This window comes from Pimephales promelas, chromosome 2 (genome assembly GCF_988280905.1).
Source record: "Pimephales promelas chromosome 2, fPimPro1.hap1.1, whole genome shotgun sequence".
In the NCBI taxonomy this organism is placed as follows: domain Eukaryota; kingdom Metazoa; phylum Chordata; class Actinopteri; order Cypriniformes; family Leuciscidae; genus Pimephales; species Pimephales promelas.
Window position 1 is genome coordinate 16,600,933 of NC_142770.1, and position 26,176 is coordinate 16,627,108.

The 26,176-nt window shown below is 37.6% G+C and overlaps 3 protein-coding genes across 5 annotated transcripts in view; 1 reads left to right on the forward strand and 2 right to left on the reverse strand.

Annotated features, from left to right (window-relative positions):
* The window catches only part of LOC148995827 (CD276 antigen homolog), a 50,004-nt gene that overhangs the window by 16,337 nt on the left and 7,491 nt on the right, over nt 1-26,176 (forward strand). The window lies entirely within an intron of this gene.
* LOC120495324 (uncharacterized) lies at nt 5,894-8,451 on the reverse strand. Its single transcript, XM_039694828.2, has 5 exons — nt 8,386-8,451; nt 7,966-8,289; nt 7,633-7,773; nt 7,382-7,485; nt 5,894-7,185 (listed from the first exon to the last, which is right to left on the reverse strand). The coding sequence occupies exons 1-5, from the start codon at nt 8,408-8,410 to the stop codon at nt 7,093-7,095; spliced, it is 687 nt and encodes a 228-aa protein (XP_039550762.1). The 5' UTR covers nt 8,411-8,451; the 3' UTR covers nt 5,894-7,092.
* Nucleotides 15,370-25,816, reverse strand: LOC120495328 (V-set domain-containing T-cell activation inhibitor 1). 2 transcript variants are annotated; one of them, XM_089117189.1, is made up of 4 exons: nt 25,745-25,816; nt 24,043-24,083; nt 23,631-23,963; nt 15,370-17,934 (listed from the first exon to the last, which is right to left on the reverse strand). In XM_089117189.1, the coding sequence occupies exons 1-4, from the start codon at nt 25,792-25,794 to the stop codon at nt 17,774-17,776; spliced, it is 585 nt and encodes a 194-aa protein (XP_088973315.1). In that variant the 5' UTR covers nt 25,795-25,816; the 3' UTR covers nt 15,370-17,773. The 2 variants fall into 2 exon arrangements, with proteins under 2 accessions (XP_088973315.1, XP_088973310.1); XM_089117184.1 differs by having other exon boundaries at nt 15,370-17,937; nt 25,745-25,813.

Sequence of the window (26,176 nt, forward strand, 5' to 3'; positions counted from 1 at the left end):
ACAAGCAGAGCATTTATTTAGTTCGCTATTAAATAAGAGATCTAGCGTTTAAATATGATGTTTTTTAAACCATAGGATTGTGGTTTAGAAACCGTAATCTCTGACACGTTGGCAAACGATCTACCACTAGACTACAACAAAATTTGCAGATCGATTGATTTATTTACAGTTTGAGCAGAGAGGCTGCACAGTTTGACCAACAGGTAGTGGCCGCACACCAGGCGGTGTGTTGTTAAGAACTTGCAATGTTTATTGTAGTAGAATATTAATACTTTATTATTGTAGTTTATTGTTGTAGTAACTTTTATCAGACCGGCCCCTGCAGCCTCGTAACACTACCAGCCCACCGGGAAAAGCCAAGACTCTCCCGATTGCCACTGTTCTTTCCCTGTTGTAAGATCCACACAGAGTGACTTTCTATTGGATATGTGAAAAGATGGATGCGAGAGCTTGAGCAGACTCACAAAATACTGGGCTACTCTACAACAACAACTCTTAGACTCAACAACTCAACAACATAGACTGTGTGTTCCCGATGGAGGGATTAATGTGAATTTTAGGATTGGTGATGTCACTAACCCGTGAGGAATGTCTTGTAGTCCCTACCAGCCGTTTGTTGTAGTCCTTAAAAAAATGAGCAAATATCTCCCTTTGCTTTGAACTTAGAGTGTTGTAACTTTGCTGTTTATGCTCAAACAGCAACATTACACATAACCCCTCTGACATGGCCAACTACAGACCAATCTCAAATCTACAATTTCTTTCGAAACTGCTTGAGAAAGTGGTCGCTGCTCTACTTCAAACGCATTTGTCATCTAACAACCACTATGAATGTTTTCAATCCGCTTTCCGCACCCTCCGCAGCATTGAAACAGCACACGAAACTCTCACATTATTCTTATCTCACGAATCTCTGTTCTTGGTGTTTCTGGTACTGCCCAATCCTGGTTTACCTCCTTCCTGTCTGGTCGACAGACTACTGCCTCTGTCCCACACGGTGTTCCCCAGGGTTCTGTTCTTGGGCCTCTTCTCTTCATCATCTACATACTTCCATTAGTTAACATCATCCATCATCATGGCTTTAAATTCCATCGCTACGGAGATGACGCCCAACTTTACATCAATTCACAATACAATGCTCCTTTTCCCACAAATTCCATATCAGCATGTATTGATGATATAAATGCTTGGATTACCAGTAATTTTCTCAAACTCGACACTGATAAAACAGTGTCGAGATCTACTTCTTATTGGTTCACCTCAAATTACATCCCGTTTCTGTGTTGACAATGTTAATATTGCTGGAGTTTTGGTTCAACCTTCCACCACTGTCAAAAACCCTGGTATAATCTTTGATTCCTCTCTTTCCTTCCATCCACACATTTCCTTGCCTTCTTTCACCTTCGTAATATTGCGCTTTTATGTCCATTTCTGAATATCAGCGATGCTGAAACCCTGGTTCATGCTTTCAACACTTCATGGCTTGATTACTTCAATCCTTTTCTATGGCTTACCAAACTTATCTATAAATAAAATCCAATATATTCAGAATTCCACAGTTAGGGTCCTGACATACCCAAAGAAATCTTCCCACATTACTCCGATTTTATACAGACTTCATTGGCTACCGGTACGTTTTCGTATTTCGTATTATTCAAAGCACTCCATGGTCTTGCCCCCCTCCCCTATATTTCTGATCTCATCCATACCTATCCCCCAGTTCACACTCTTAGATTCTCTGAAAGTGGTCTGTTGACGATCCGTAGGCACAAACTATCATCGTTTGATGGAAGGACTTTTTGTACCGCAGGCCCAACTCAACGGAATTCTATTCCCCAACACATCTGCAACCTCTCATCATTACGATTTCAAAACTGCACCTTAAAACATATCTTTTTGCTACTTGTTTATGTACCACCATCCCATTTCATTTTTATTTTTTCTATGTCATGTTTATTTGTACTTTATTGTAAAGAGACCTTGAGTATTCTGAAAGGCATTATATAAAATAAACGTATTATTATTATTATTTAACTACAGTTAGAAAAGTGAAATCATAACCAACCACCCCTCAGGATCTCTCCCTCCACATGTAAAACTGCAGTTAGCCACCAGGGGCGATCAAAATGCTTTCTTTGGGTTTGACTACACTGAGCAGAGGGCTTGCCTTAGCAGGCAGTTCAGAGGCCAATTTCAAATAAACAGTTGGAGAAAAGTGAGGGGAAAAAATACACAAAACCCTGTATGCAGTGGAACTGCAATTACTTTATCAATTTGTTTATATTAAGGATTTTAGTTCATATTTCATTGTTAATGCACTATTTATAAATACAATATACCATTGAGGTTTCACATAGCTAATAATGATCATCATCAAAAAAACAAGATCACGCACAGGGATTTTCTTTTTCTTTTTTTTTCTTTTTTACCCCATATCCTTATTTTTTGGGGGGCAGTTTCAATACTTTTTGTGGTATTTTCGGAAATATCATCCGTTATAAGCAATGCTGTACATGCTTATAACTCAAACCCAAGCCTATTCTAACATTAGCCTTAAACCCAGCCTTGAAATCTTAGTGCTAGATATAGGGATGTTGTTGCAGGACCAACAAGGATGTTGATAGAGGAAACCTGTCCTATAATCACATTCCCATCTATGCACATATTCCTCAAGGTACACTGCAAATGTGCTCTTTGCCACCTTGTATGTAATCCAGTAATAGTTCCTAAAATATTAAGACTTGTCATTGGCAAATCAAACCTTTCTACTTCTCTACTATATTAAGGTCATTACTGTTCACTATTGTGGTGCCCTCTACTGGATAAACACCTGAACCAAATCCTTGTAATACTGTATACAGCGATCCCAACATATATGGACACCAAAGCCACACTTAAAAAAATGTATTTGCATTATTTAACAAAATATAGCAAAAGCACACTGTAAGTGTCACTGTAAATTAAATTAAGTGCACTTTATGAACTTTAGTTTAGTCAAGATCCAAAAACATCTTACTCCTAATGAATTATTTATTTATTTATTATTACTTATTTGGGGACATTTCAGTCTCTTTCGATGGTTTGCTCCCTGGGCAACTTATATGCGATGTCATAAACCTTTCAAGCAGGTTGCTGCATTTGTCCTGTCCGAACAAAAGGGGGCAATGTAAGGAACGGGCCTCAGAGAACTGGACACAGGCTAGCCCCTCCCATTGTCTCTGGTTACTCAATGTAAGGGGGGGGGGGGGGGTGACTTTGTGTCAGTAGCTGACATGGAGAAACTCCTTTCTCAGAGAAATACTGAAGCCCTATGACACCAATCCACATGATTGGCCAATGATGTTCAAGGAGGAACTGGAGGCGGGCCTTTCTGCTATATACAGTAAGGAGAAGCTGAACAGTCAGCAAAATAATTATAGCCTACTTCAAGTTCCTTTTATGTATACTTTGGTAAACTTCAAGTATATTTTTAAGTATACTTTATGTAGTAAGTATACTAAAATCAATGTAGTATTATACTTGTAATTGTAGCCTACTGTTTTTAATACTAGTGGGACTAAATTGGCCCACTTTTAGTATAAAAAAGTATACTTTAGTATGTAAAAATGTACTATAAGTGTGACAGCAGTAAGCAAGCTGCAAGTGCACTTATATGTATAATGATAGTTTACTAGTCATTTTTTTAGTTTATGAAAGTACACTTTAAAGTATACTCTCATTAAACCATACCAACCTAACCAGTCTTCGAGAGTAACCAGTTAGGTGTAATAGAGTTACGTAATTTAATTACAAATTAAATGTTACTTTAATCAGTCACTCTGAAACATTTTTTTTTTAAATTAAAATACAGTAACTTATGAAAATGTTTATGGTTACATCTGAAAATTTTCTGTAAAAATCTAGGATATGTCGAATAAAAGGCCTATTAATTTTTGGCTTTGTTTTTGATGATGTGAATGATGCCTCCTGCCATTTAAAGGCCGTTTAGTAAAGCTTTTGATCGTCTCTTGTTTGAATTAGCAGGGGACTATATCTGCCAATTACAACAATCCACATGGCCCTGAAATCTTTAGACTATTTTTATCACTGGTTATGGTGGTTACTCTCAGACAGGTCGTGTCTGCAACAGAAAACAGCTGAAAGGTTGCTTTCACCATCTGAATTGTTCATTGCGTTCCACTTTCGGACTAAAAATATATCTGTTTTCTAGTTGTAAAACTGAAAAAAGTTTCTAAAAAAGTTCTAAAAACTGACCAGAACTATAAGTTAATAAAAATTGTATGCCTAAAATATTTGATGAATAGTTTACAGCTCTTAGTTCTGATCCTCAAACTTGATTGGTGAGCAGCACTGAGATGTCTCTGTTAGTATCACCCTTGTGTGTTCGCAGCAATAGGGCTCATATTTACAGACTGAAGTGTGAATGTTAATTTTATGTTCACTTGCTTTTTTTCCCATAGTTTCAGCTATTCTAATAGCATTTGTGTAAGCATTTATTTAATTGGTTGAAGCCTTTGAGAAAAACCCTAGATACATGTGAAATGGCTTTGACAATTTCAGTTTCCTCGACATTCACAGCTATATAAACTTTGGTATAAGTGTTGTAAATATGCTTTACATGCGTTAACACAGTTGGCAAGTACTAAATGGGCACTAAATGTGCAGACCATAAACAATCAAAGCAGGCTTACTGCAATGCTGATCTGTTTCCACTTGAGGTTTAGACAACCGTGAGAACAGAGATACATAAACTTAAAGGTTTTGGAAAAACACTGCGCTCGGTTAACAGTTAAACCTCCACTCTTGACAAAGGTGAGACTCATTGCCTGTGCCCTAGCTAGTGGAACGTTTATGGTTTTGGTTTAGCACTTCAATTTAGTTCAGTTAAAAACACCGCTGCAAAGTGTTACTTTTTTACTTAACAAATTGCATAAAATATATTACTGTATACAAACCTATATTACTAGACATTTTGTTATACATAATACTATGTATCAGTTATCCCATGCCATTTCCAATAAACCATAATTTTTTTTTAAGTTTAATTATTGATTTACTATGAATCTGGTAATGGTGCTTAATGTATGTCAGTGTTCACTTAAAGTAATAAACGCCAATCAATATGGACATCAAATGGACATTATTTTATATCACATTGAAATTTCATTGACTTGTCTTTGTAAGCATGCTGTTTACATGAAGTATAGGAAGTAGCATTACTAGAGGGACAGTAGAGAGACTAGCAAACAACGTTTTTGTAGATTATTGAAGTGACATTCTCATACACACAAAAACATACACAATATATATTTATTCATGACGAAGCAGCTTTATAATAAACCTATATTATGACTGAACGGCTGGACTGTGTTCTCCTAAAATAAAGGTGTTTTCCTAAATGTTTCCTAAAGTTTTCAAATGGAATTTAAATATTGTTCTTTTATATTAAATATATATTATTTGTATATTGTCAAACTAATAGTAAAGTTCATGTAGATCTAAGAAAATGTTAAAGGCAGTCATATCAATATAATTTTGAGCATGAGTCAAAAATAAGTACATTTAAAGGGATAGTTCACCCAAAAATGGAAATTCTGCCATCATTCACCCTAAAGTTTCTTTCTTCTGCTGAACACAAAAGAATATATTTTGTTTATATATTTGTGTTGGTAACCAGACAGTTGACGGTAGCCATTGACTGGGGGAAAAAAAAAATACTATGAAAGTCAATGGCTACCGTCAACTGTCTGGTTACCAACATTCTTCAAAATGTTCAGTTTGAAGAAACTCATACAGGTTTAGAATAACTTGAGAGTGAGTAAATGATCAAAAAATTTTGATTTTTGGGTGAACTTTAAAGTCCTTTAAAGTAAAAGAATGAGAAAATCGAGAAAATGTTTCTGCCATTTATTTGCAAGCACATTTCTTCGAATGAATACCTAAAAATACTTTATGGATTAAAAATAACAACAAACAGACTATTCACATATAAAACGCATTTTAAAAAACAACAACAGAGGACTCTTCACATTCTCATTTTGTTTCACAAAGAAACAAAGAGAGGAAAAAGACCCCGAGTGCTGAGTTCGAGAAAAGTAGGTTGACAAGCCACAACATTTCACAATAGCAGACTTTATCATTGTATAGTCATTTAACTAATTGTGTTTTTCTTTTTTTAATCAAGATTTGGCATTAATTGAAACATCTTGACAAAATAAACAGTCTCCCAAATGAATTGTTAAATAAATTAACTTCTTGGTCTAAAAGCATGAAAAACTCAACCAAGCAGGCTTCACAAAAATAATGAATAATGTGAACAAACTCCATACTGAGATTAAAGTATGAAAAAGGTAAAAGGGAAGTATGATCAAGGGACTACGGGCGGAAAACTACGGGACTACGGGCATCTCTCTCACTAGGTTAATGTTAACGTGTGCATTGTCCCTGTTTAAATAAACACTTCGATAACTACCACAAACTTTTTACAAGATACAGATTTAGCTAAAAGACAATTAGCTATTCCAAAAGAAAGTTGTTTGGATGGGACATACTTACATTGTATACTAAAATAAGTACTGAGTAATATTAAGTAACTACGGAAACGTACTATAGAACTACTATTAGGGTTTGGTTTAGGTTAGGTATGCATAACTTACTGTTATAACTAGTAAATACACATATTAATGTATAACTACATCACCTTAAAATAAAGCGTTACCCCAAAGTCTTTCAACTGACAAAGAGAAATAGGCCAACTAGTGAACATAAATGTTCTTAAACACTCATTTCATCTGCAACAGGGGTTTTCAAGCATTTTTATTCCACCAATCAACACATTATTACAGTTTTGTTGGATGTACACATAAGGAAAATATAAAACTATAGCTGCCAATTCAGTAAAAATACTTGTGATCCTCATGACTTCCAAGCAGTCTTTAAAAAGAAGAATGAAATATTTATAATAATATTAAATTTGGTTGATTTTGATTTTGGTTTTTTTTTTTTCAGTCTTTTCCTGTTTTAAAATTCTTTTTAGAAGTTTCAGAGTGAACAAAGTGAAGAAAATAAGTATAAGATCAGTCATACGTGTGTTCATGACTTCGGTAGGTTTAGAGCTGCATATGTGCTGTTGATTTGGCTGTGCCGAATATTTCTACGCAGCTTTGAAAAATCCATTGTGGCGTACTGAAAGAATATAATCTGTATTAATATATAATCTGTAACAATATTAGCAAATTCAGTTGCAGTTGACAAAAATGAACACAAATTAAGGTAAATATAACATGTTGGAAAAACAGGTCAGCAGCAATCCTTAATAATTATTATTATCAAGAGAAATGAGGTTTGTTATTGTAAGGATGGGTTTTAAGTTTATTTTTACCTGTAAGTCGTGCTCTTCTGTAACTTGCGTCTGTTGTAGATCAGTGTTAAGTTGTGATTCTTCTGCTGACCTTCTGTTTCCAATAACAAAAACCTTTACCAGCCCTATAAATGGAACAGTGAATTCAGATTTCAAAGCTTGCAGCCTAAATAAATCAAATTTACATAGTCAGTTAACTTCAGCTGGCTATACAGTATATGCAGAAAAGCAAAGCATATGGATATTTTTACAAATGGCTGAAAATCTCTCACCGATCAGCACAATGAGCAGAAGCCCGTTCATCAGTCCAGATATGATGATAATAATCTGACATTGTTTCTGATTTTGATCAACCGCTGTATGATTTTGACACTCAATTGTATTATTGTAACACTCAGTTACTTGAGTTGATTCTGTAAAGAAAGTGTCCAGTCTCTTACTGTAGAAAACTAAAGATTTAAAGCACTGAGAATTATGATAACATATTGTTATTTATTACAGTAATATAATTATGTCTTGCATATCTATAAATGTATAATAGCAAGTATGTATGTAAGCAGTGATCATCAGTATGTCTTGATCACTAAAAAAGTAAATGAACTCACCGGTGAAGGTCAGTCTGGTGCTGTTGCTGAGTTTTGGAGTCGCGCCTGCGTTCATACAGTAATAAATTCCTAATTCATCATCGGTCACATTATTAATAACCAGACGGTGTTTAAACTGCACTGAATATTTCTTTATGAACGTTTTATTCGAGTAAAAAGGTGCTCTTGATGTTGGGAATGACCGTAGAATCACTGTTGGAGGATCTGGTGTTTTCAGTAAAATCCAATAAACCTCATTTTCATCAAGATCACAGTTTATGGTCACATTTGATCCCAGATCAGTGAGTTGATCTGAGACTGCAGCTCGACAACAGATTAACACATCTATAAGAACAACAACGTAAGATTACTTTTACTTGAAATGTAATGTAATTTTAATAAGTTTACAAAGCCTGTAGCCATATCATATAATAAACTCACAGAGCTGAAGCTGAATGATCTTCATGTTGTTGAGATAAAAACACTTCAGAATGATTCTGCTTCCCTCTACACAACATTAAGATAAATCTACTGCAGCTCTGAAGAAAACACAGGAAGACAAAAAAAAAAAAAAAAAAACCTTCCACATCAAGTGGAGGAAGTCAAAGTCAAACTCACTCTGACCACACTTTTTTCAGCATTTAATGACTTTATTGCCATCCCCACTTTATTAATCATTTAAAGATACGGCCCCCCAAAAATGGAAGTGCTGCCATCATTTACTGACCCTCAAGGTGTTCTAAGCCTGTTGCCATGTCTTCCTTCTGTTGAACACAAAAGAAGAAATTTTGAAGAATGTTGTAAAACAGTTGACAGCAAACCTACATTCTTCTCAATATCACAATAATACAGGAGAAATACAGGGTTGAAAAAACTTGAAGGTGAGTAAATGATGACACAATTTTCATTGGGTAAACTGTCCCTTTAAGCATGTTTTTATATTTGATTGCCATTACAGTTTTTCTCAGTTGCTTTGGTAAATTTCTCAGAACACAATTGAAATTCTCAAAATTATTGTCCAACCTCCACATCATCTAATGCACATCATAAAAGCAATTTAACATTATTTTTAACAAACTGCAAATCATGTGGTGTGTTGTGTGGGTTTGGAGGGTGTTGTCTGAGTCCAGGCTCAGCCCATAGCCACGGGAACGCATTTTAAGCAGGGGTGCTGAGGTGGGGGGTGCATAAAGGCTGATATATACTTCTGCGTCAGACCTATGTCGTAGGCTACGTGTCGGTTTTCATTTATACTTCTGCATTGTTGTCCATGTAGATGCGCAATTACACATGCAAACCACTAGTAGGCAGTGTCCATGATGGGTAACCCACAGTATTAAGGCAAAAGCCAAAGAAGAAGCAGTTTGTTGTGTATGTTGTTGTTGTTGGAGAAGCAGCAGCAGCAGTAATGACGGAACATATATAGCAACTTTTGTTGTAGCTTGAATTGTAACATATCGAAGAACAGATCATTTATAAGCCGGAAGCCAATTCTCTAAGTACAATTGACACGTTGTTAAATTTTTGGAGAGGTGCACGTCAGGCTACGCCGTACACACAGTCTACAACGTGGCTACGGCGTGAGTCTGATGCAGAAGTATAAATCTTAATGTCATTATGGGTATGGCACAGAGCAAGAGTCGCAGAAGTCATGTGACAAGAGTGATACACAATGATTGACAGGACGATACCAGAAGCAAAAGCTCAAGAGAATTTTTTTTTTTTATAAAAGTGCCATTTCTTTGTTTAATTGAAGTGAATTTGCCTGTTATAAAGTTATAACTAACCATTCGTTTTGAAGTAAGGGGGAAATCCAAAGACCTTTCATTTATTTGTTACAACCAAGGGGCAACCTTCCAGGCTCTCTCTTGAAACCAACACGGAAGTGATTTTAACTGCAATTTATCAACTGGCCACTAGAGACAGACTCCAAAAGAGAGTCAATTCCATATATTCCCCATGTTCAACTCATCCATTTCAATTATATTAAGCCTAAAGCCCGGAATACACCAAGCCGACGGTTGGCTGTCGGGCAGTTTTTGTGAGTCGACCGAGTTTCCTCGGTGTGTTCGGCTGAAAATAGTCCTCGTCGGCTTTGTTTTACCCGATTCGACCTGTTGAATCGGCGTCGGGCAGAGAGAGAACTCTGATTGCTAATTCCCACTGACTTTAGACCAGGTTTTTTCTGGCGCAATTGTTTTCTGGAAGTGTAAAATAGCACCAGTGAATGTTTGCGCCGAAACACGCCTCCTTTTTGCGCCGATCCGCCCAGGGAGCGCAAGTTCATTCCCTAGTTTACAGACGTGCGTCTGTGGAGGGGAATATCCCGCTTTGCGCGCGTGCAAAATAGGAATGAGATATGCGTTTGTGTATAAAGTCATTTGCGTCGGGTGCAAGATAGGGCCCCAAATATCTGCAGAAATAGACAGTTGGCTCATTACACGCAGGTGCAGAACGCACATTATAGCTGACAGTCACCTGCAGTTCTCTCTTACCCCTTTTCCACCAAAAAAAGAACTGGTTCGGAACTGGTGCTGGTTCAAAGTTGATTCGGAATTGGTTCAACTTGCAAACCGCTTCAGAACCTGTTTGTTTTTCCACTGACTAGAGCGGACAGGGAACGAATGTCGTTACGTCACTGTGTACGTCGCCATACGTCTTAAAACCCTCCGCCTCCAACTAGCGTTTCGGAGCAGTACTGCAGAGCAACCAAGACCTGAACGCAGAAGTATAAATGCTCACAACGGCGTCGCCTACGTGCGTAGCCAATGCCATACACTACGGCGTACCCTCGATGCAGAAGTATAAATTGGCCTTTAGCTAGAAACGCTTGCAAGTACAACATTACTTTGGTATTATCTCTAACTTGTGTACCAAGAAGGCTTTAAAAACAATTGAAATATGTAAGTCTTTTAATCTTTTCGTTTGATATGTAATCTTTTCTGATAAGTTATGTACCCGTCTTGTGTCTTTTTTTCTTTCCATTTATTTGTTCTATATTGTTTGTGACTGTTTTCTTCTTTGCTTATAATGTTTTCAACAAAAAAAATACAAAAATAGAAACGCTTGCGCCAACTTCAAGCATAACAATTACAAAGGCGGACTCCTTTGTGTTTCTGCAAATGTTTCTCTTGGCTTTGCGATCCTTTATTATGGTCAGAAAAGATGTTTAGGACACATCTAAACCCGCCCCAGCCCCCGACGTAAGCATGACGTGGTAAAAGAACGGTTCTAGTCCAGCAAAGAGTTGGTGTCGGTTTGGAACCAGTTTTCCCGGCCGAGAACCGGTTCTTTGGCTGTCGAAACACAAATAACTGGTTCGTGCGCAGGCACCGGCTCCGAACCGGCTCTCAAAATGCTTTGGTGGAAAAGGGGCTTCTGTGTCTTCAAGTGCAGCTTTTTACTCCGACGAGAGCGGATGAGAGGCGACAACGCAGTCGGCTTTCATTAGTGCAAGTTCATCGGCGTCAGCTTGGTGTGTTCCGGGCTTTAAAGTTCTGCATAATTTAGGGTGTGGCCACTTGAGTGACAGGTGGGTTGCTGCTGCTGTCACTACTAGACGCTCATCTGCTGTCTGTTAGCCATTACGTCACCTCAGCTAATCCTGCCTTTTGCCCATTTTCGGTTATCCGGGAGTGATGCACGTTGATGCGCTGCCAAGTTGGCGACGGTCAGCTCCATCCAAAAATGCTCTTCAGAAACCAACGGGTGACGTCACGGACACTATGTACACATTTTTTTTTACAGTCTATGGCTACGCAATCTTGTTCACCTTTTTCAAGTTCTACGAGTAAGTTTGTCATTATACAATTTTGTTTATTAAGAATAATATTGAATCAACATAAAACATTCGTTTTGTTCCAAGAAAAGGAAAGATCTCATGTTAAAGATCAAAATAAGTGCTACAGGTTCAGAGCATCATTGACAAATATATTTGCCTGTGTTTGATTACAATTCTGGATTACTTGTCTCAGAGCAGTTCGTAACAGTAACGTGTGTGTTTTGGGCGGGACGTGCAATAAACCAATAAGAATCTCATCTCCCATTCCCGTTAAAATCCAGTTGTGCTCAATTTAATTTGTAATATTTGGCATGTTTATGTGCTGCTGCACGTCCCTGTGTGTATAATAAGCAGAGTGTACGCATGTTGTGACACGCCTAAAGGCGCACACTACACTCTTTAAATAATGGACAAAATACTAAGAGTGTGTTGGCGTGTTGCTATTTTGAGGCAACTGAAATAGAAGTGCGCCATTGACCAACGGAAACCTGGTCTAAAGTCCAAAAATGTATTTAAACAATGTGGCGCAGGACGTGAAAACGATAACTGCGTCTGGCTGAAACTAGCACAAAAAACAAACAAACAAAAATAAGTATCGGTTACCTAACGTAACCTCGGTTCTCTCTAGAAGAGGGAACGAGTATTGCGTAATTGGACAGAATGTACATCTCACTTATACTGACAGGAGTTTAGCCTGCAGGATGGGAACTTCCAGGTAATAGAACCTAACAAAGGGTGGACGGGGAGGCCCAGCCCGCCGCCACACATGTCATGCATAGAAATTCCGCTGGACCATGCCCACGATGAGGCCATGAGCCCTGACGCCCAAAGAGCATTGCAGACCTTTTAATACATAGGTGGTTGCAATAGCGTCTACTATCCATCTGGACAGGCTTTGTTTCGAGGCAGCGAGACCCTTGGCGCGCCCACCAAATGAAACGCCTTAATGGGGCGGAGCGCGTAAAGTAAGCCCTCAGCGCCCTGACCGGGCAGAGGAGATTGACATCGCTCTTGCTATCGGATGCTGGCAGAGCCGATTGAGAAATGACCTGCGCTCTGAATGGAGTGATGATAGAGCAGTCAGAAAAACGGTTTTGAGTGATAGGTGTTTAAGATGCACGGAATCTAACGGTTCAAAGGGATATGCTTTCAGGGCCTCGAGGACCAGAGAAAGATCCCACATAGGAACCGATGGGGGGCGCGGGGGATTCATTCTCCTAGCTCCTCTAAGGAAGCGGATGACAAGCTCATTCCTTCCCAGTGATCGGCCGCGCGTCGACTCTGCGAACGCTGCAACGGTCACCACATAGACTTTAAGCGTGGAGGGGGATCTCCCCTTATCCAACAGCTCTTGGAGGAAACTAAGCAACCTTCAACATTAACTAAGCAACAGTACATTTACTCATCATTTCATTTATTGCTGCTATTTTCATTAAAGTTAGATTAAATATCATCCAATTCTTCTCTATTATAATGTATAATGTAGAGATATCAGGAATCAAACAAATGTCTTTTCCAAAGACTCTTAGTTTATTCACATTACCAAATCAATGGAAAAATTGGAGTTTACAGGAGCTGTCATCAGAAAAAAAATCTGTAAGAACTTTCTTGTCACATTGAAGTATTCAATTTAATTAATTATGTTAATTAAGTGTATCATTAGATATGCTAATACATCATAATTTGACCGACCAAAACAATATTATTCTTATCTCAATTATAATACATTCATAGATTTTAAATTAAAAGACATCTGAGAAGATTAAGACTGTCTCTCTCTAACTACAGATTTTTGCAATGATGTCTATTTTTCAACCAAAAAAAATAAAAAAAAATAAAAAAAAAATAAACATAAAACACTGGTCAATAGCTTTGAAAGTCTGAACATCAACAAAAAGTAGAAAAAGACAGATGAGAGTGTGTTCAGACAGCCAATCAGAGTTCTCTCTGTCACTGACGGCACAACACTGTTCTACATGCTGAATTGGCCCAAAAACACCTGCCGTCATCCGACCAGAGCAAACAGTCAGACAACACTCAAAAACGGCCCAACAGCCGAACACCGGCTTGGTGTGCCTAGGGCTTTACACACATTTAAAGTTAGTTACTGTAGTCTAAGCTGTGCATGAGTTTTAATCATGGGAGAAACTTGAAGCAGCGCTGTAGATAACTTTGGGAAAAAATAAATAAAAAAACAGCAGAAACATTTTCTTGACCTTTAAAAAGGTAATTAATGCTGTCACGTAAATCTGCTTCACAGGTAAATGAAACGATTTGCTGATTACAATCATGAAAATGTTAAGTCAGTACAAATACTAGAAAATGTGAAATAATGGAAATAATTGGGAATCATGTAGCAAACAGCCACTTTTAAAGGAGCTGTATTTAAGATTGTGACCAAAACTGGTACTGCAATCACTTTCAAATTTCTGTAGAGCGGTGTATCCCCTCCCCCTCCCCCCTGACTCGAGGTTGCCAGATAGGCTGCAGGATCCAAATTTATTTTTTTTTTTATCGGATACATTTGTAGTTGCAGCTGTGGTAACTAGAGAAGAGCTGGCAACCCGAATGCTGCAACACTACTGACTTCGTGATTGGTAGATCGGTGGAGGGTGGCGCATCAGACCAAAACACAACATGACAACATCAGTTGAGGGCTGCAACTTCACTTTTTAAATGACAATATCATGGCCGGACTGCTGTTGTCAGTGATATACGTATTTGAAATGAACATGATTTCTTAATGTCTAGTGACATATCAGGGCCATTTTCTGATTATTTGAAATACATTTCTTACATACAGCTCCTTTAATTTATTGATTATAAATTTTGTTGTATTGGTTTCCTTACAAAGGTCCAGAAATACAAGTTTTTTGGCAGGTGTGTAAAGTTCTTTTTAACTACTGTATGATGTCACTACGTGTTTACATATGAAGAGTTCAGATGCAAAAGCCTCTAAATGCCATTTGGAATTTTCTTCTAGAATGGTCATTTTTATCAAGCTTGTATATTTAAGTTCAGTAATTTCACTTGAATAACAATTAATAGGTAATCTTCATTGCCATTTAAGTGAAATTACTGAACTTAAATATACAAGCTTGATAAAAATTATCATTTTAGAAGAAAATTTCAAATAGCATTTAGAGGCTTTTGCATCTGAACTCTTCATATGTTTTCAAGAATCAATATATCTGCACTTTCCAATTCACACAAGAACGTGCAGTAATCTCAGACATCTTAATCCAGATATTTTAATCAAATCCACAAATTCGGTTAAAAAAAAAAAAAACAAAAAAAAACAAATTAAACAGGAATCAGTTATCATGAGCAAGGTACGAAGAATGGACCTCAGTTATAATAAACGGAAGCTCACGCATGTTCGCTTGATGTGCAAAAACCAATAAGGTTCATTCTTGTGTTACGCAGCACGTTTGAGCTTCCTCAAGAGCCAATTGAGATTCTGTTTGTATTTTAATAAGTAAATAAAAGACTAAATTCAATCTGTTTATCATGTAAAGCGATCATGTTTCTTCAGAAAATGTGGACTAAACCGCTCGATTTATATGGATTTGTTTTACAATCTCTTTATGAACTTTTTGAAGCATCAAAGTTGTAGTTGCAGACTGTCAATTGAACAGAAATGATTCAGATTTCATTAAAAAATATCTTTATTTGAGTCCCAGAGATAAACCAAAACCCCCCAAAAAAGTATGGGTTTGGAATGACATCAGGGTGAAAAATTAATGACAGAATTTTCATTTTCATTTCGGGTGATCTGACCCAAAGTTAGTAATTCTAACAGAAATAAACAATGAAAGCTGTACAAATTATGTTAAAAGCCATGGAATATGTGTAAAATAAATAAATAAATATTTTTTTTCCCCAGAATTGCAAGTTCATATCATATCCCACAATTTTCTCCTCAGAATTGTGATATAAACTAGAAATTGCAAGTTATTATTAGGTGCATAGTCTCTGAGTTTTTGCAGAACTATGCCCCCTCTGGCAACAAGTGAAATTGCAACCAGAGGTGTGCACGCTCATCGGGTAGTAGAACACTTCGGTTTTTGTTTCCATCTATCTCCATGTTGAACTGTTTTATATGCTTACTGTATCCACTTATGATTGTATTAAGAAACACGTTCATGAACAATATAAGTTAATACTTTGTATAGAATCCCGTTTGAGCCCTAGAGCAGACCGGAGATCTCATCTCTCCATTTGTTTAAAACCTTCCCGATGTTGAATCTCGTCTTATTCCGACGCCTGGCACTAGACAAGCTTTATTTTCTTTGTCTTATGTGGAGTTTGCGTTGGGGTTTGGAATGAACTACATACCGGTCTCTTTGAATCCATCTTCTACTTTTGACGAAAGTTGACTAAAGTTTTGTTGCTCAAGTTGTCTTCGCTGATACGGAGAATGGCAGCGAATACACAAACCTGCCAGACATAGCCAGGTGAGCGTGAACGCGTATGACGTCACGCCCAGTTTCTCAATTTCGTCCCGAAACCCTCTTATTTTACTGTACAGGATTATAGAGGCAATTGCAGTGATCAGAGAAGGGCTCATTCAGCCCATCAGGCAATTGTTTAAAGGAGTCATATAATGCCATTTTTTTCAATGTTTAGGGTCTAAATGAAAACTTTGTAATATACTTTCATCTTCAATTTTCATTAGTATTTTAAGAAAACACCATTTTACCCGGTCAAAATCAGCTCTGTTATCAGCAAGCCATTTCAGTGCATATGCCTTTAAATAATAAACCCCGCCCCTCTGTTCTGCGGGCATAGACACAGCGCACGTGAGGTGTTGCATTGTTGACAACAATTGAGGGATATTTTGAAGAGAGAATGAGGACACATCTGTGCAACCGTATCAGAACGGGAGTCGCTCCGGAACAAGATGACGGCCGCAAAGAAGTTCGACAATCAAGGCTTGAGGATGTTTCTGAATGGTTGGTTAACGTAATGTTACTTTGATCTATCTTTGTATGCACTGGCGGAGTAGAGTAGTGAGGTACGAACGCTGTGTTTACTGATACAGTTCATTGACAGATTGACGTTATAACTAATGGTCATGAAATACTTTTTCCCGCGACTTGCAAATATTAATATAAAGATTAATGAGACTTTAGGTGCAGAGGGAACATAAATAGTTGGTACCGATTTTTTTTTCAGGAGCAGCTTCTTAGCAAAACCAGCTTTATACTGATCCTCGTTTCTAAAGCAGTCTGGTGAGAAATGATTCGTGCAAACAAGAAAGTACTGACGTTGATCGTGGGGAATAGGCTATTCCCTTCGTAAACAAAACTCTTTAAAAAGAAATTTAGGAAACATCAGAATGATTTCTGTGTTTGTTATTGCACCCAAGAACAGAACAACACAATCGCTTAGACGCTATTCTGCTCCAGTGTATCAACAATGACGGACTATAGTCAATGATGACAGCTCGCTCAGGGCGGGTCTGTGTTGAAACACTGCTTTCAATCAACAACCGTGGGAAGGGTGTGCGACCGTGTGACGCCACAAGGTTGAACGGCTCGATTTGAGGCAGGGGAAAACATAAGAGATTAAAACAAAACCACTGGATGGATTTTTATCATTTTTATCATTTCAGCCAATACACATTGCAGTACAATCAACTTGTAAAGGTGCATGTACCATTATATGACCCCTTTAAGCACGTATGGGTTAGAAAAACGGGTATTTTTAACATGAAATGTTGCGCAATGCACCTTTAAGTCCGAACTGTTAAATATAAACTCACAATTCCAAGAAAAGAGTCTGATTTTTTTTTAGATAAAATTGTTATAGGTATAAATATTATTTCATGCTGTGACTGTAGGGCTAATACACAACATCCCCATGAACTGCATGAATATAGTTTACATAATTCAAGGGTAATCGGAGGTTTCATCAGTTCAGCCTGTCCGTTTAATGGCTTGCAACAGTCTGCATTTAGCTTCAAAGATCATGGTATTCTATAAAACCAAGACCATCTTTTTCTGACACATTTTTCTGACACTGTGATGTCTGCTCCCAAATGGTCTATAAGGCATTTCTTTTTCTCCGGTGAATAAAATAGGCAACAGACAAAATAACAATAATAATAATTACACCTAAGAGAGTGCCAACACATATGGGAATGATATGTGGTCCAGTCGTCTGGTCCAGTTCTTGGTCTTCTTGTTTATGTTTGTTTTCTTTTCCTGCTGTTGATCATGGAGCCAAAGTTCAGAAAAAAAAAAGAAAAAAAATTACTGCACAGATATAAAGACAATATCTTTTTGAAGTTTATATAAAGCAGCATTCAGACTGAAACTCCGGAAGCCCTGAACCGCAACCTAAAAAAATAAAAAAAAATCTGTATTTTTTTTTTAAATCTGTAAAAAAATAAATTAAAAAATCTAGCATTTCGAGATTAAAGTCGAAATATTGAGATTGAAGTCGAAACATTTCGAGATTAAAGTCGAAACATTTCGAGATTAAAGTCGAAACATTTCGAGATTAAAGTCGAAACATTTCGAGATTAAAGTCGAAACATTTCGAGAGACGAGAGTACGAGAATAAAGTCTTCCGCAGAAGCTGCGCGTGTGTGCTTGCCATTGTTTCGCATTGCCGCACACACAGGCATTCATAATGGCCAATTGCGAGTTTCACACTGTGTGTGTGTGTGTGTGTTTTGTTTCATCAAAGGAAGTTCAACAGGTGCCAATCTACCAGCATTAGGCTACCATTATAGGACGTTATAAAATATACTGCGCCGGATTAGACTTTAGCCTATAGCAAAACCAACACGGAAAACACTTTCAGACTGGATGGAGAAATGAGGCATTTATATAGCGCTTTCTTATGTCTACTAGGCCTACACTCAAAGTGCTTTACAGTCATATCAGAGAATCTCTCCTCAACCATTAGTGGTTATTAAATCTTAGGACATCACAGGATCCGGCCATGTGATTGAATACAGAATTATGCACTTAAAATGTATCCAGAGCATATTTATGGTGAAGAGGGAGACCGAACGGTTACTGTTGTGTTCTCAACCCAGATAATGTTGACTAGACGAGCACGAAAACACCTCAGAAACACTGCCACTAGCACATGTGACGTGTGTAGTATTTTGTTGAAAAGCCCAGATAAAAGTAAAAAGCTACTATTTTGTGTTAATCAATGGCAGTTCGACTTCACATGTGCATTTCTTTACACAAACACACGCGCGTGCGTATCTGAGCCAGTGGATGCGCACTGTTTTTAATGCACACACTTCTATGGAAGACTGAACTATCGTAATGTTTTGACTTTATTCTCAAAACGTTTCGACTTTAATCTTGAAACATTTGGACTTTAATCTCGAAATGCTAGATTATTATTATTATTTTTTTTTTTCATTTTTGTTTTTTTATGTTGCGGTTCAGGGTTTCCATAGAAACATCACCAGTTAACTTTTTTAATTTAAAAACTTTATGGTTTGGTTTTACAGACAGGGCTTAGATTAAGTCAGGATTAGGCCTTCGTTCAATTAGGGCATTTAAGTGGCTTTTATAAACGTGCCTTAGGCCCCGTCCACACTACTGCGTTTTCGTTTAAAAACGGAGAATTAAAACGAATACGATCTCCGTCCACTCCAGCATTTTATCTGCGTATTAGAAACGATCTCCGTCCACATTAAAATGACTGAAAACGCGGATCACGTGACCATTCACCAACACTGGGCATGCGCGTGCCGGTGTAAACAGTGAATGACGAATCAGGGAAGGTTACGTCATGACTGATAACACCTAATCATAGAGCCAAGTGTCAGCCTCTGCGTCAGCGTTTCTGAAGTTCTCCGTTTTGTATGGTTTTGTCTCGTCCACACTAAAACGGAGACTCAAAACGCAGCATTTCTAAACTTCTCCATTTTAGGTCTTCGTTTTTCCCGTTTTAGTGTGGACGGGAGGTGCAAACGTAGCAAAAGGTCTCCGTTTTTAAACGAAAACGCAGTAGTGTGGACGGGGCCTTAGAAAAAAACATTACTGGTGTGAATCTTGAGACTAAACAATGGCTTTGATATATTTTAAGATATGCAAGTGCATGCTGCTTTCAATTAAAACAGCTCAAACATGTATTTTAGTCTGAGACTAGATTTGAAGGGATCGTTCACTTTGAAATACATTTTTGATGTGTTTTAGCTTACCTCAAGCTCAAGGGCATCCAAGATGTAGGTGTCTTTGTTTCCACAGTAGTTTCAATTTTGATATTTTTAGGTCAAACTGTTCTTGTCTCTTAGTCATGCAAGGCAGGTCTGTGGTCACCACCTCAGACCAAATTAAACATGATTTAATGACTCGTAAATGTAAGTACACATTGATGGCCTAAGACACGAAACGAGCAGTTTTTGTGAGAAAATAAACAGTATTTATATCGTTTTTACCTGAGTGCAACCACAGCCACATCCAAGTACTCTGAGGGCGTGGGTCGATATATCAACAGACAACATGACATCATGACTTTTGCGTAAACATACACGCCACTCTCGAGTCAAGTGGCGTGTTCTCTACGCATTTTGAGCTATCCGCGTGCAGGGGTGTAAAGTAACGAATTACAAATACTCACGTTACTGTAATTAAGTAGTTTTTTTCAGAAATTGTACTTTTTTGAGTAAGTTTAAAATTGTGTAATTTTACTTTTACTTGAGTACATTTTAAGTGATGTATCGGTACTTTTTCTCCGCTATTTTCCTTCTGTTTGTGGTCGTTACTCGTTACTTGTTTTAATTTTATTTTTATCCATCAACGTGATTGGATCGAGTAATCGGTCTCGTGACTGTCATGTCATCAATTCAAATTAAGCATAGAAACTTTAACCGCCTATTCCTGTTGTTACTCGTGACTGCTGTGGAAGTGCATTTATCACGCACCAATTCAATCCAGATATCAGCGACAGCGTCTTCCTCTAATATGCTAAGGTAAATTTCACATTTCTGCTTAATATGATATTTATAAGGGCTGGCCTGTCTACATGGCCTAACATTTAGTCTGAGGTTGGGGGAATTGCGAGACGAGTTCATAATGCGGTGAATTCCCGCTCCCATTTACTTCACAATCACATTATAGAGAGACGCGCGTCAACCTCTATGCACTGCTGCTTCTCGCGCTCGCCATGCCGACAGATTCAGAATCAGTGCACATGCCGTTAACTTGAACTGCGTTACTTTATAAGAAATTAGCACAGCTCGTTAATAAACAGCGTTTTTTGATTGATCCATTATATGACCCGTCTTCATGTGGCAAGTGCACTTGAGCAAAAACATTTTTCATGTTGAACTTTTTTTTGTGTGTGCTGCTGTTTAGCTTCGCTGAGACTTCAGAGACAAAGTGTGTTTGTTTCTTTTGTAAAAGTTTCCTGGATATAACTTCCCTAGCCTATTTAATGCACAATTTTCCTTACATTACCAGCATTACAATGTGTGTAAATGTAGCCGTGTTAAATGTAAGGGATGATGCCACCCTTCTAGAACAATGCATTTACGTTTAAATTGTAACATATTTAATAGCATGGAATAAAAGTGTGTGATTAGTGTTAGCTCACTATCTTAGCCTTTTTCAGTGCATTAGTTGAGGTAATATGGCAATATTAGTGATTCTCATTTATCAAAACACTAACATTGGTACCGTTTTGGAGAGAAATGGGTATTTTTTTATTTTATTTAACCCATCTCTTGGTGTGTGATGCTGAACTATCATATGAGTTTCTAAAGGTTTTTGAATTCTTTGCACAGTTATGAATATTGATATTTTATGTGCAACAATAGCATGCTCAGGCCCAGTGGCTTTTCGCCTAATTTTAAATGCTTTCCCCCCCCCCAAACAATATGATTTAAATGGTGATGAGTGTACTGATTTGATGCATTTTAAAAAGATGGATGATAGATATCCTTCAATCTTTCTTACAAAGAACAAAATATAATGTGAATTCCAGTATGTGCATTTTTTTAATTTATAAATTGTAGTGCACAGTGTTTATTATAAGTAGTGGTGCAACGGATCATCACTGATCCGTGATCCGTTCGGATCAATGTCTTCGGTTCGGCACACAGGTGATCCGCGGATTGATTATGAAAAAAAATAATAATAATAAAAAAACGTGCGCATGTTGTTCAGTCAACGCACAGCTTCGTCATAGCGAGCGGAGGAACGGAGAAGCTTGAACGCCCCGCGTCATTTCAGGGCTCCAGACCAGACTGCGACCAAAATTTGAGAGTGTGCGACTGAATTTTACATCCAGTCGCACATGTGCGACCAGTAAATTTGCCACACGTTAAACGCATGGTAAAGCGGCGCGTCAATGAATCCGTGACAAGAATAGCGCGCGTAAACATCTGTGGGAGGGAGACGGAGACAAATATATCACAACCTGATGTGCGTCTGAGCAATCAGCGATCTATAGACTCGTTAGTCGTTACCTAGCAGCGAATGCAAACAAAATGAAAGTGGAACGACAATACGCTACTCATTTATGATTAGGACCGTGGTCGGAGCAGCAGCAGCGATCCATTGACAAAATAAAGCCCCGAACTTGACAGTCGCGGGCCGATCTCGCTCACGCAACACTGTTACTACTAGATCCAGTGAAGAAATCCATTGAATTCGCCTCAGAATTAATAACATCAACACCACGAGATCCAGTGAGAAACACTCCGATTCGGCGCAGGTTTCTGTTATAAACCATATCAGATCAAACAGCGCTGACGTGGAAACCAGGAGAAACACTTATAGAAGGCTTTCAGTCCACAAATCAGCCTATATGATAATGTGTAAGAAATAGTCAAATGCTTACAAGTAGCCTACTACACATCTTTTCCCAGCACTTCAATAATATCATAAATAAATGTTTTATTTTTTGAATTTTTGATGTGATTACCAACACATTTTTTGTTTATCCTTTAAAGATTGTCCTAAAATGAAAAAAGTACGATGATATTTTCACTACTTTTATTAATTGATATTAAGACATTATAAATGATAATAACTAAGTTAATTTCATCTACACCCTAAATTAAGCTTAGTGATTTATAATGTCAGCCCCAGTGCTACCAGAATTTTTTTTTTTTTTTTTTTTTTTGTAGAACTCGCTGTGAGTTCTCATTTGAGGTGATGCTGCCCTCAACTTTCAGTTTGGAACCCTGTGAAGTTAAAATAAAACAGAATATCATAATGTTAAGTCTATTTATTATTAAAGAACTTGTCAGTAGGCTATTACAGTTATTTTGGGGGAATTTTTTTTTTTTTTTTTTTTTTTTTTTTTTGCTGATCCGAAAAACGATCCGATCCGTGACCCTGATCCGAGAAACGATCCGATCCGTGAGTTTTTTGATCCGTTGCACCCCTAATTATAAGGGTTAGAATCCGCACCTCAGTACTCACTACTCACTACTCTTGAGTACTTTTAAAGAAGCTACTTTTTTACTCTTACTCAAGTAGTTTTTTGGACAAGTACTTTTTACTCTACTCACACTACATTTTATGGAATGTAATGGTACTTTTACTTGAGTATGTTTTTTCAGTACTCTTTCCACCACTGTCCGCGTGTATGTCTACGCCATTAACGTCCGAGTGATTTCGCGTGTCTGTACAAGCCGTCAAATGTCCGAGCGTAACGAAGCAAACTATAGATCTACATCTGGGAAGCGATCTTTTTTTTTCCTAGGATGGTAAGGGAACACTCATAAATGCCATTAACCCCAGTGATGGTTAGGTTTAGGGACGGGGTTGAGGTAAGTCATATATTTATATAAACAGTAATAACGTTAAGTCAAGAGGTAAGCTAAAACATATCAAAGATTAATTTCAAAGTGAACTATCCCTTTAAGCCTTGTCTGTGAAACCAGGAGTATATATATTAATCAAGCAGTTTCACGCACCCTTGATGATCAGTACTACATTCTTCTGTTCGTTTGAGGGTGATATGAGGCAGTTGAACTCTCCAGTATCAGTGTAATTGAGATTGTTGAGTTTGATGGAGAAGTTTCCTCTCTCATACTCCAATGGAAACGTTTCAACTCTATTCTTGTACCGACGGTCCTGAAACTCCAGTGAATATTCACCCTTGACTATATCATACACATTCTCACTGCCATTGTGTCTCCAGCTTACATCGATGTCTTGAAGTTTATGATCATGTTCACTGGAAGAACACGGCAGGAGAACAGAACCGCCAGTAACACCCTCTCTGTGTACTGTTTCCTGCAGAGACACTGAAATGAGACACATTAACTGTAAACACAATGTGACATTTATACATATGAATTAATCATTCAAATTTTAGATGCTCACCTTTGTTAATCAGCACTGCAAACACAAAGATGAAGCGACAACTGAAAAGAAACAGAAAAAAACTAGTTACTTAATTTCATCTCAACCAGTACACCATGGCATTGTCAACAGGCTTGTTTGTGTTGATCAGAGTAGAACTGATCTCGCCGGTTAGAAAAGCTCTCTGACTTGCTGTGATGTAATCTTGCGCAGACTTGCGCGATGTAAGACTTGCGCAGGCAGTGTCTCCGCGACATTCATTCTGCCGTGGCGGGCCGCGACACTTAAAATCATCCCGCCACGGCTGCAGCTTCTCAGTGAGGTCCGATATTCTGCATAGTTTTGTGTTATTTTGTTAAGCCTTTAGTAATCATCAGTAATGATGGAATCACTGTAATGTTGGTTTGGTTGATAGTTTATTGATCATTTTAGGTGTTATCAATCATTCAGTTGTTGTTGCAAAATACACATTAATACACAGAATGATCACTAATCTGTGTACTTTAGAACCAAGCAAGTTGACTCATGAAACCATTTGTTTATTATATCGCAATCGCAATATTGACCTCAATAATAATCGCAATATGACATTTTCCCCAAATCGTGGAGCCCGACTAAGCATATATAAATATAATCAATTCGTGTTTACTTTCATATTACAATACTTAGGGAAGACAAAGGGGGCGTGGTCTACGGGAATATCACTCGTGGGTCACGCCCCCTCCCCCTAGGAAAATGGGCTTGCCAACACAGCTAGAAAAATTCCTAGAGGAAACACTGCGCGCAGGCGAAGAGTCTGTTTACACTCTGTCTGCACAAACTAAAAGCATGATGGGAAGTGTTTTGCTGCAGATAAAACTTAACGCATATCGGCCTAGAATAATACTTAGGTTTGGTTTAGTCAAACATGCAAGTCTTTTAACTCTAATTTGCCTGCTCGTCTTCATTCAAGGTAAAGTGTTTGGAATTTCAAATGGGCCGAATGCTAAAGTTCGAGACTTTGTAATGCCTTTTTAAGAAAGAAATATTGTATTTCACATTCAGTGTGGACAAATTGCCTATCACAGAAATTAAACTATTTTAAAGTAACAAAATACTTCATTCACATCACTAAATCTTGACACAATTATTACATTGTGATGTAGAAAGTTAAAGTGAAATCATTGGGGTAACATGCCCCCCATAATTATAATAATTTGTGGAGTTATTTCAAAATAATCTTCATTATTTTCATTATGAACAGTAGGCTATGTTGCTATTATAACAATCTTCCTCTAGGATTAAACATATGTATAAATAAACATTAAATGGTATTCAGATTAACTGGATTTAATTCGCAAATTGTCACTAAATCATAAATTAACAACTGTTTTCATCCATTACCCTTAATACTGGATGTTGCATAATTACCTAAGTTACATGCTAAACTCTAAATATGATTTAGCAGTAACTTAGGTGTTCTTGTTCTGAAGGGTGAATCTTCACCCATCTAACCCTGGTAAAAAAGAAAAAGAAAAAAGTAATGTCTTGAATGCACTGTAAACCAAGGCCAGTCAAATAAATGTAACTGCATGCACCGAGACAATAAGGATAAACCATGCTAGCTAATGCTAAAGGCACGTAAACTATCGCGGCTAAACTGGAGGTGTGGTAGGTAACTGTTAACGTTATAACGTTAGCTCGTTATGTGAAAATAGAATTTCATTAAAAATCAAAAACATACCCCGTGATCAAGGTGCCGCGATACAACTTGTTAAACGCGACTCTGAACATTTTCCAGGTTTCCGGGTTCTCTCTGAACCCTGAGCGGAAGTTGTCATAGACATGTTCTGCAGCAAATATACACTTTTTTTTTTACTCCAACAGTAAACAATTAATAAATCGCGATTAAGTTTACGCTATGTACAAAAAGAGAGAGAGAGAAAAAAATATATTTTTATATATATATTTTTATATATAGGCAGAATTAGAAATTTACCAGCACTCTCTCAGCCGCTGATGGTTAGCTGTTAGTGGGTTCCTGTTAGTCAGTCCCTGCTGGTAGATACTGGAACTACACCACCCGACTGCAAAAACCCTGTTTTTTTCCATAGTAGAAAAAATCCTTAGTATACGTGTCTTCTGATTAAATAAAAAAGTATTTTTCTGCTTGTTT

Excerpts from the sequence above, each read along its gene's own strand:
- LOC120495324 (XM_039694828.2), bottom strand. The coding sequence starts at position 8,410 with ATGAAGATCATTCAGCTTCAGCTCT. Across the intron at positions 8,290-8,385 it reads GATCATTCAGCTTCAGCTCT|ATGTGTTAATCTGTTGTCGA; the intron begins GTGAGTTTATTA and ends TTGTTCTTATAG. Across the intron at positions 7,774-7,965 it reads CACCAGACTGACCTTCACCG|AATCAACTCAAGTAACTGAG; the intron begins GTGAGTTCATTT and ends CTTTCTTTACAG.
- LOC120495328 (XM_089117184.1), bottom strand. The coding sequence starts at position 25,794 with ATGTTCAGAGTCGCGTTTAACAAGTTGTATCGCGGCACCTTGATCACG. Across the intron at positions 24,084-25,744 it reads CGCGGCACCTTGATCACGGG|TTGTCGCTTCATCTTTGTGT; the intron begins GTATGTTTTTGA and ends GTTTCTTTTCAG. Across the intron at positions 17,938-23,630 it reads TGTAGTACTGATCATCAAGG|CAGGAAAAGAAAACAAACAT; the intron begins GTGCGTGAAACT and ends CATGATCAACAG.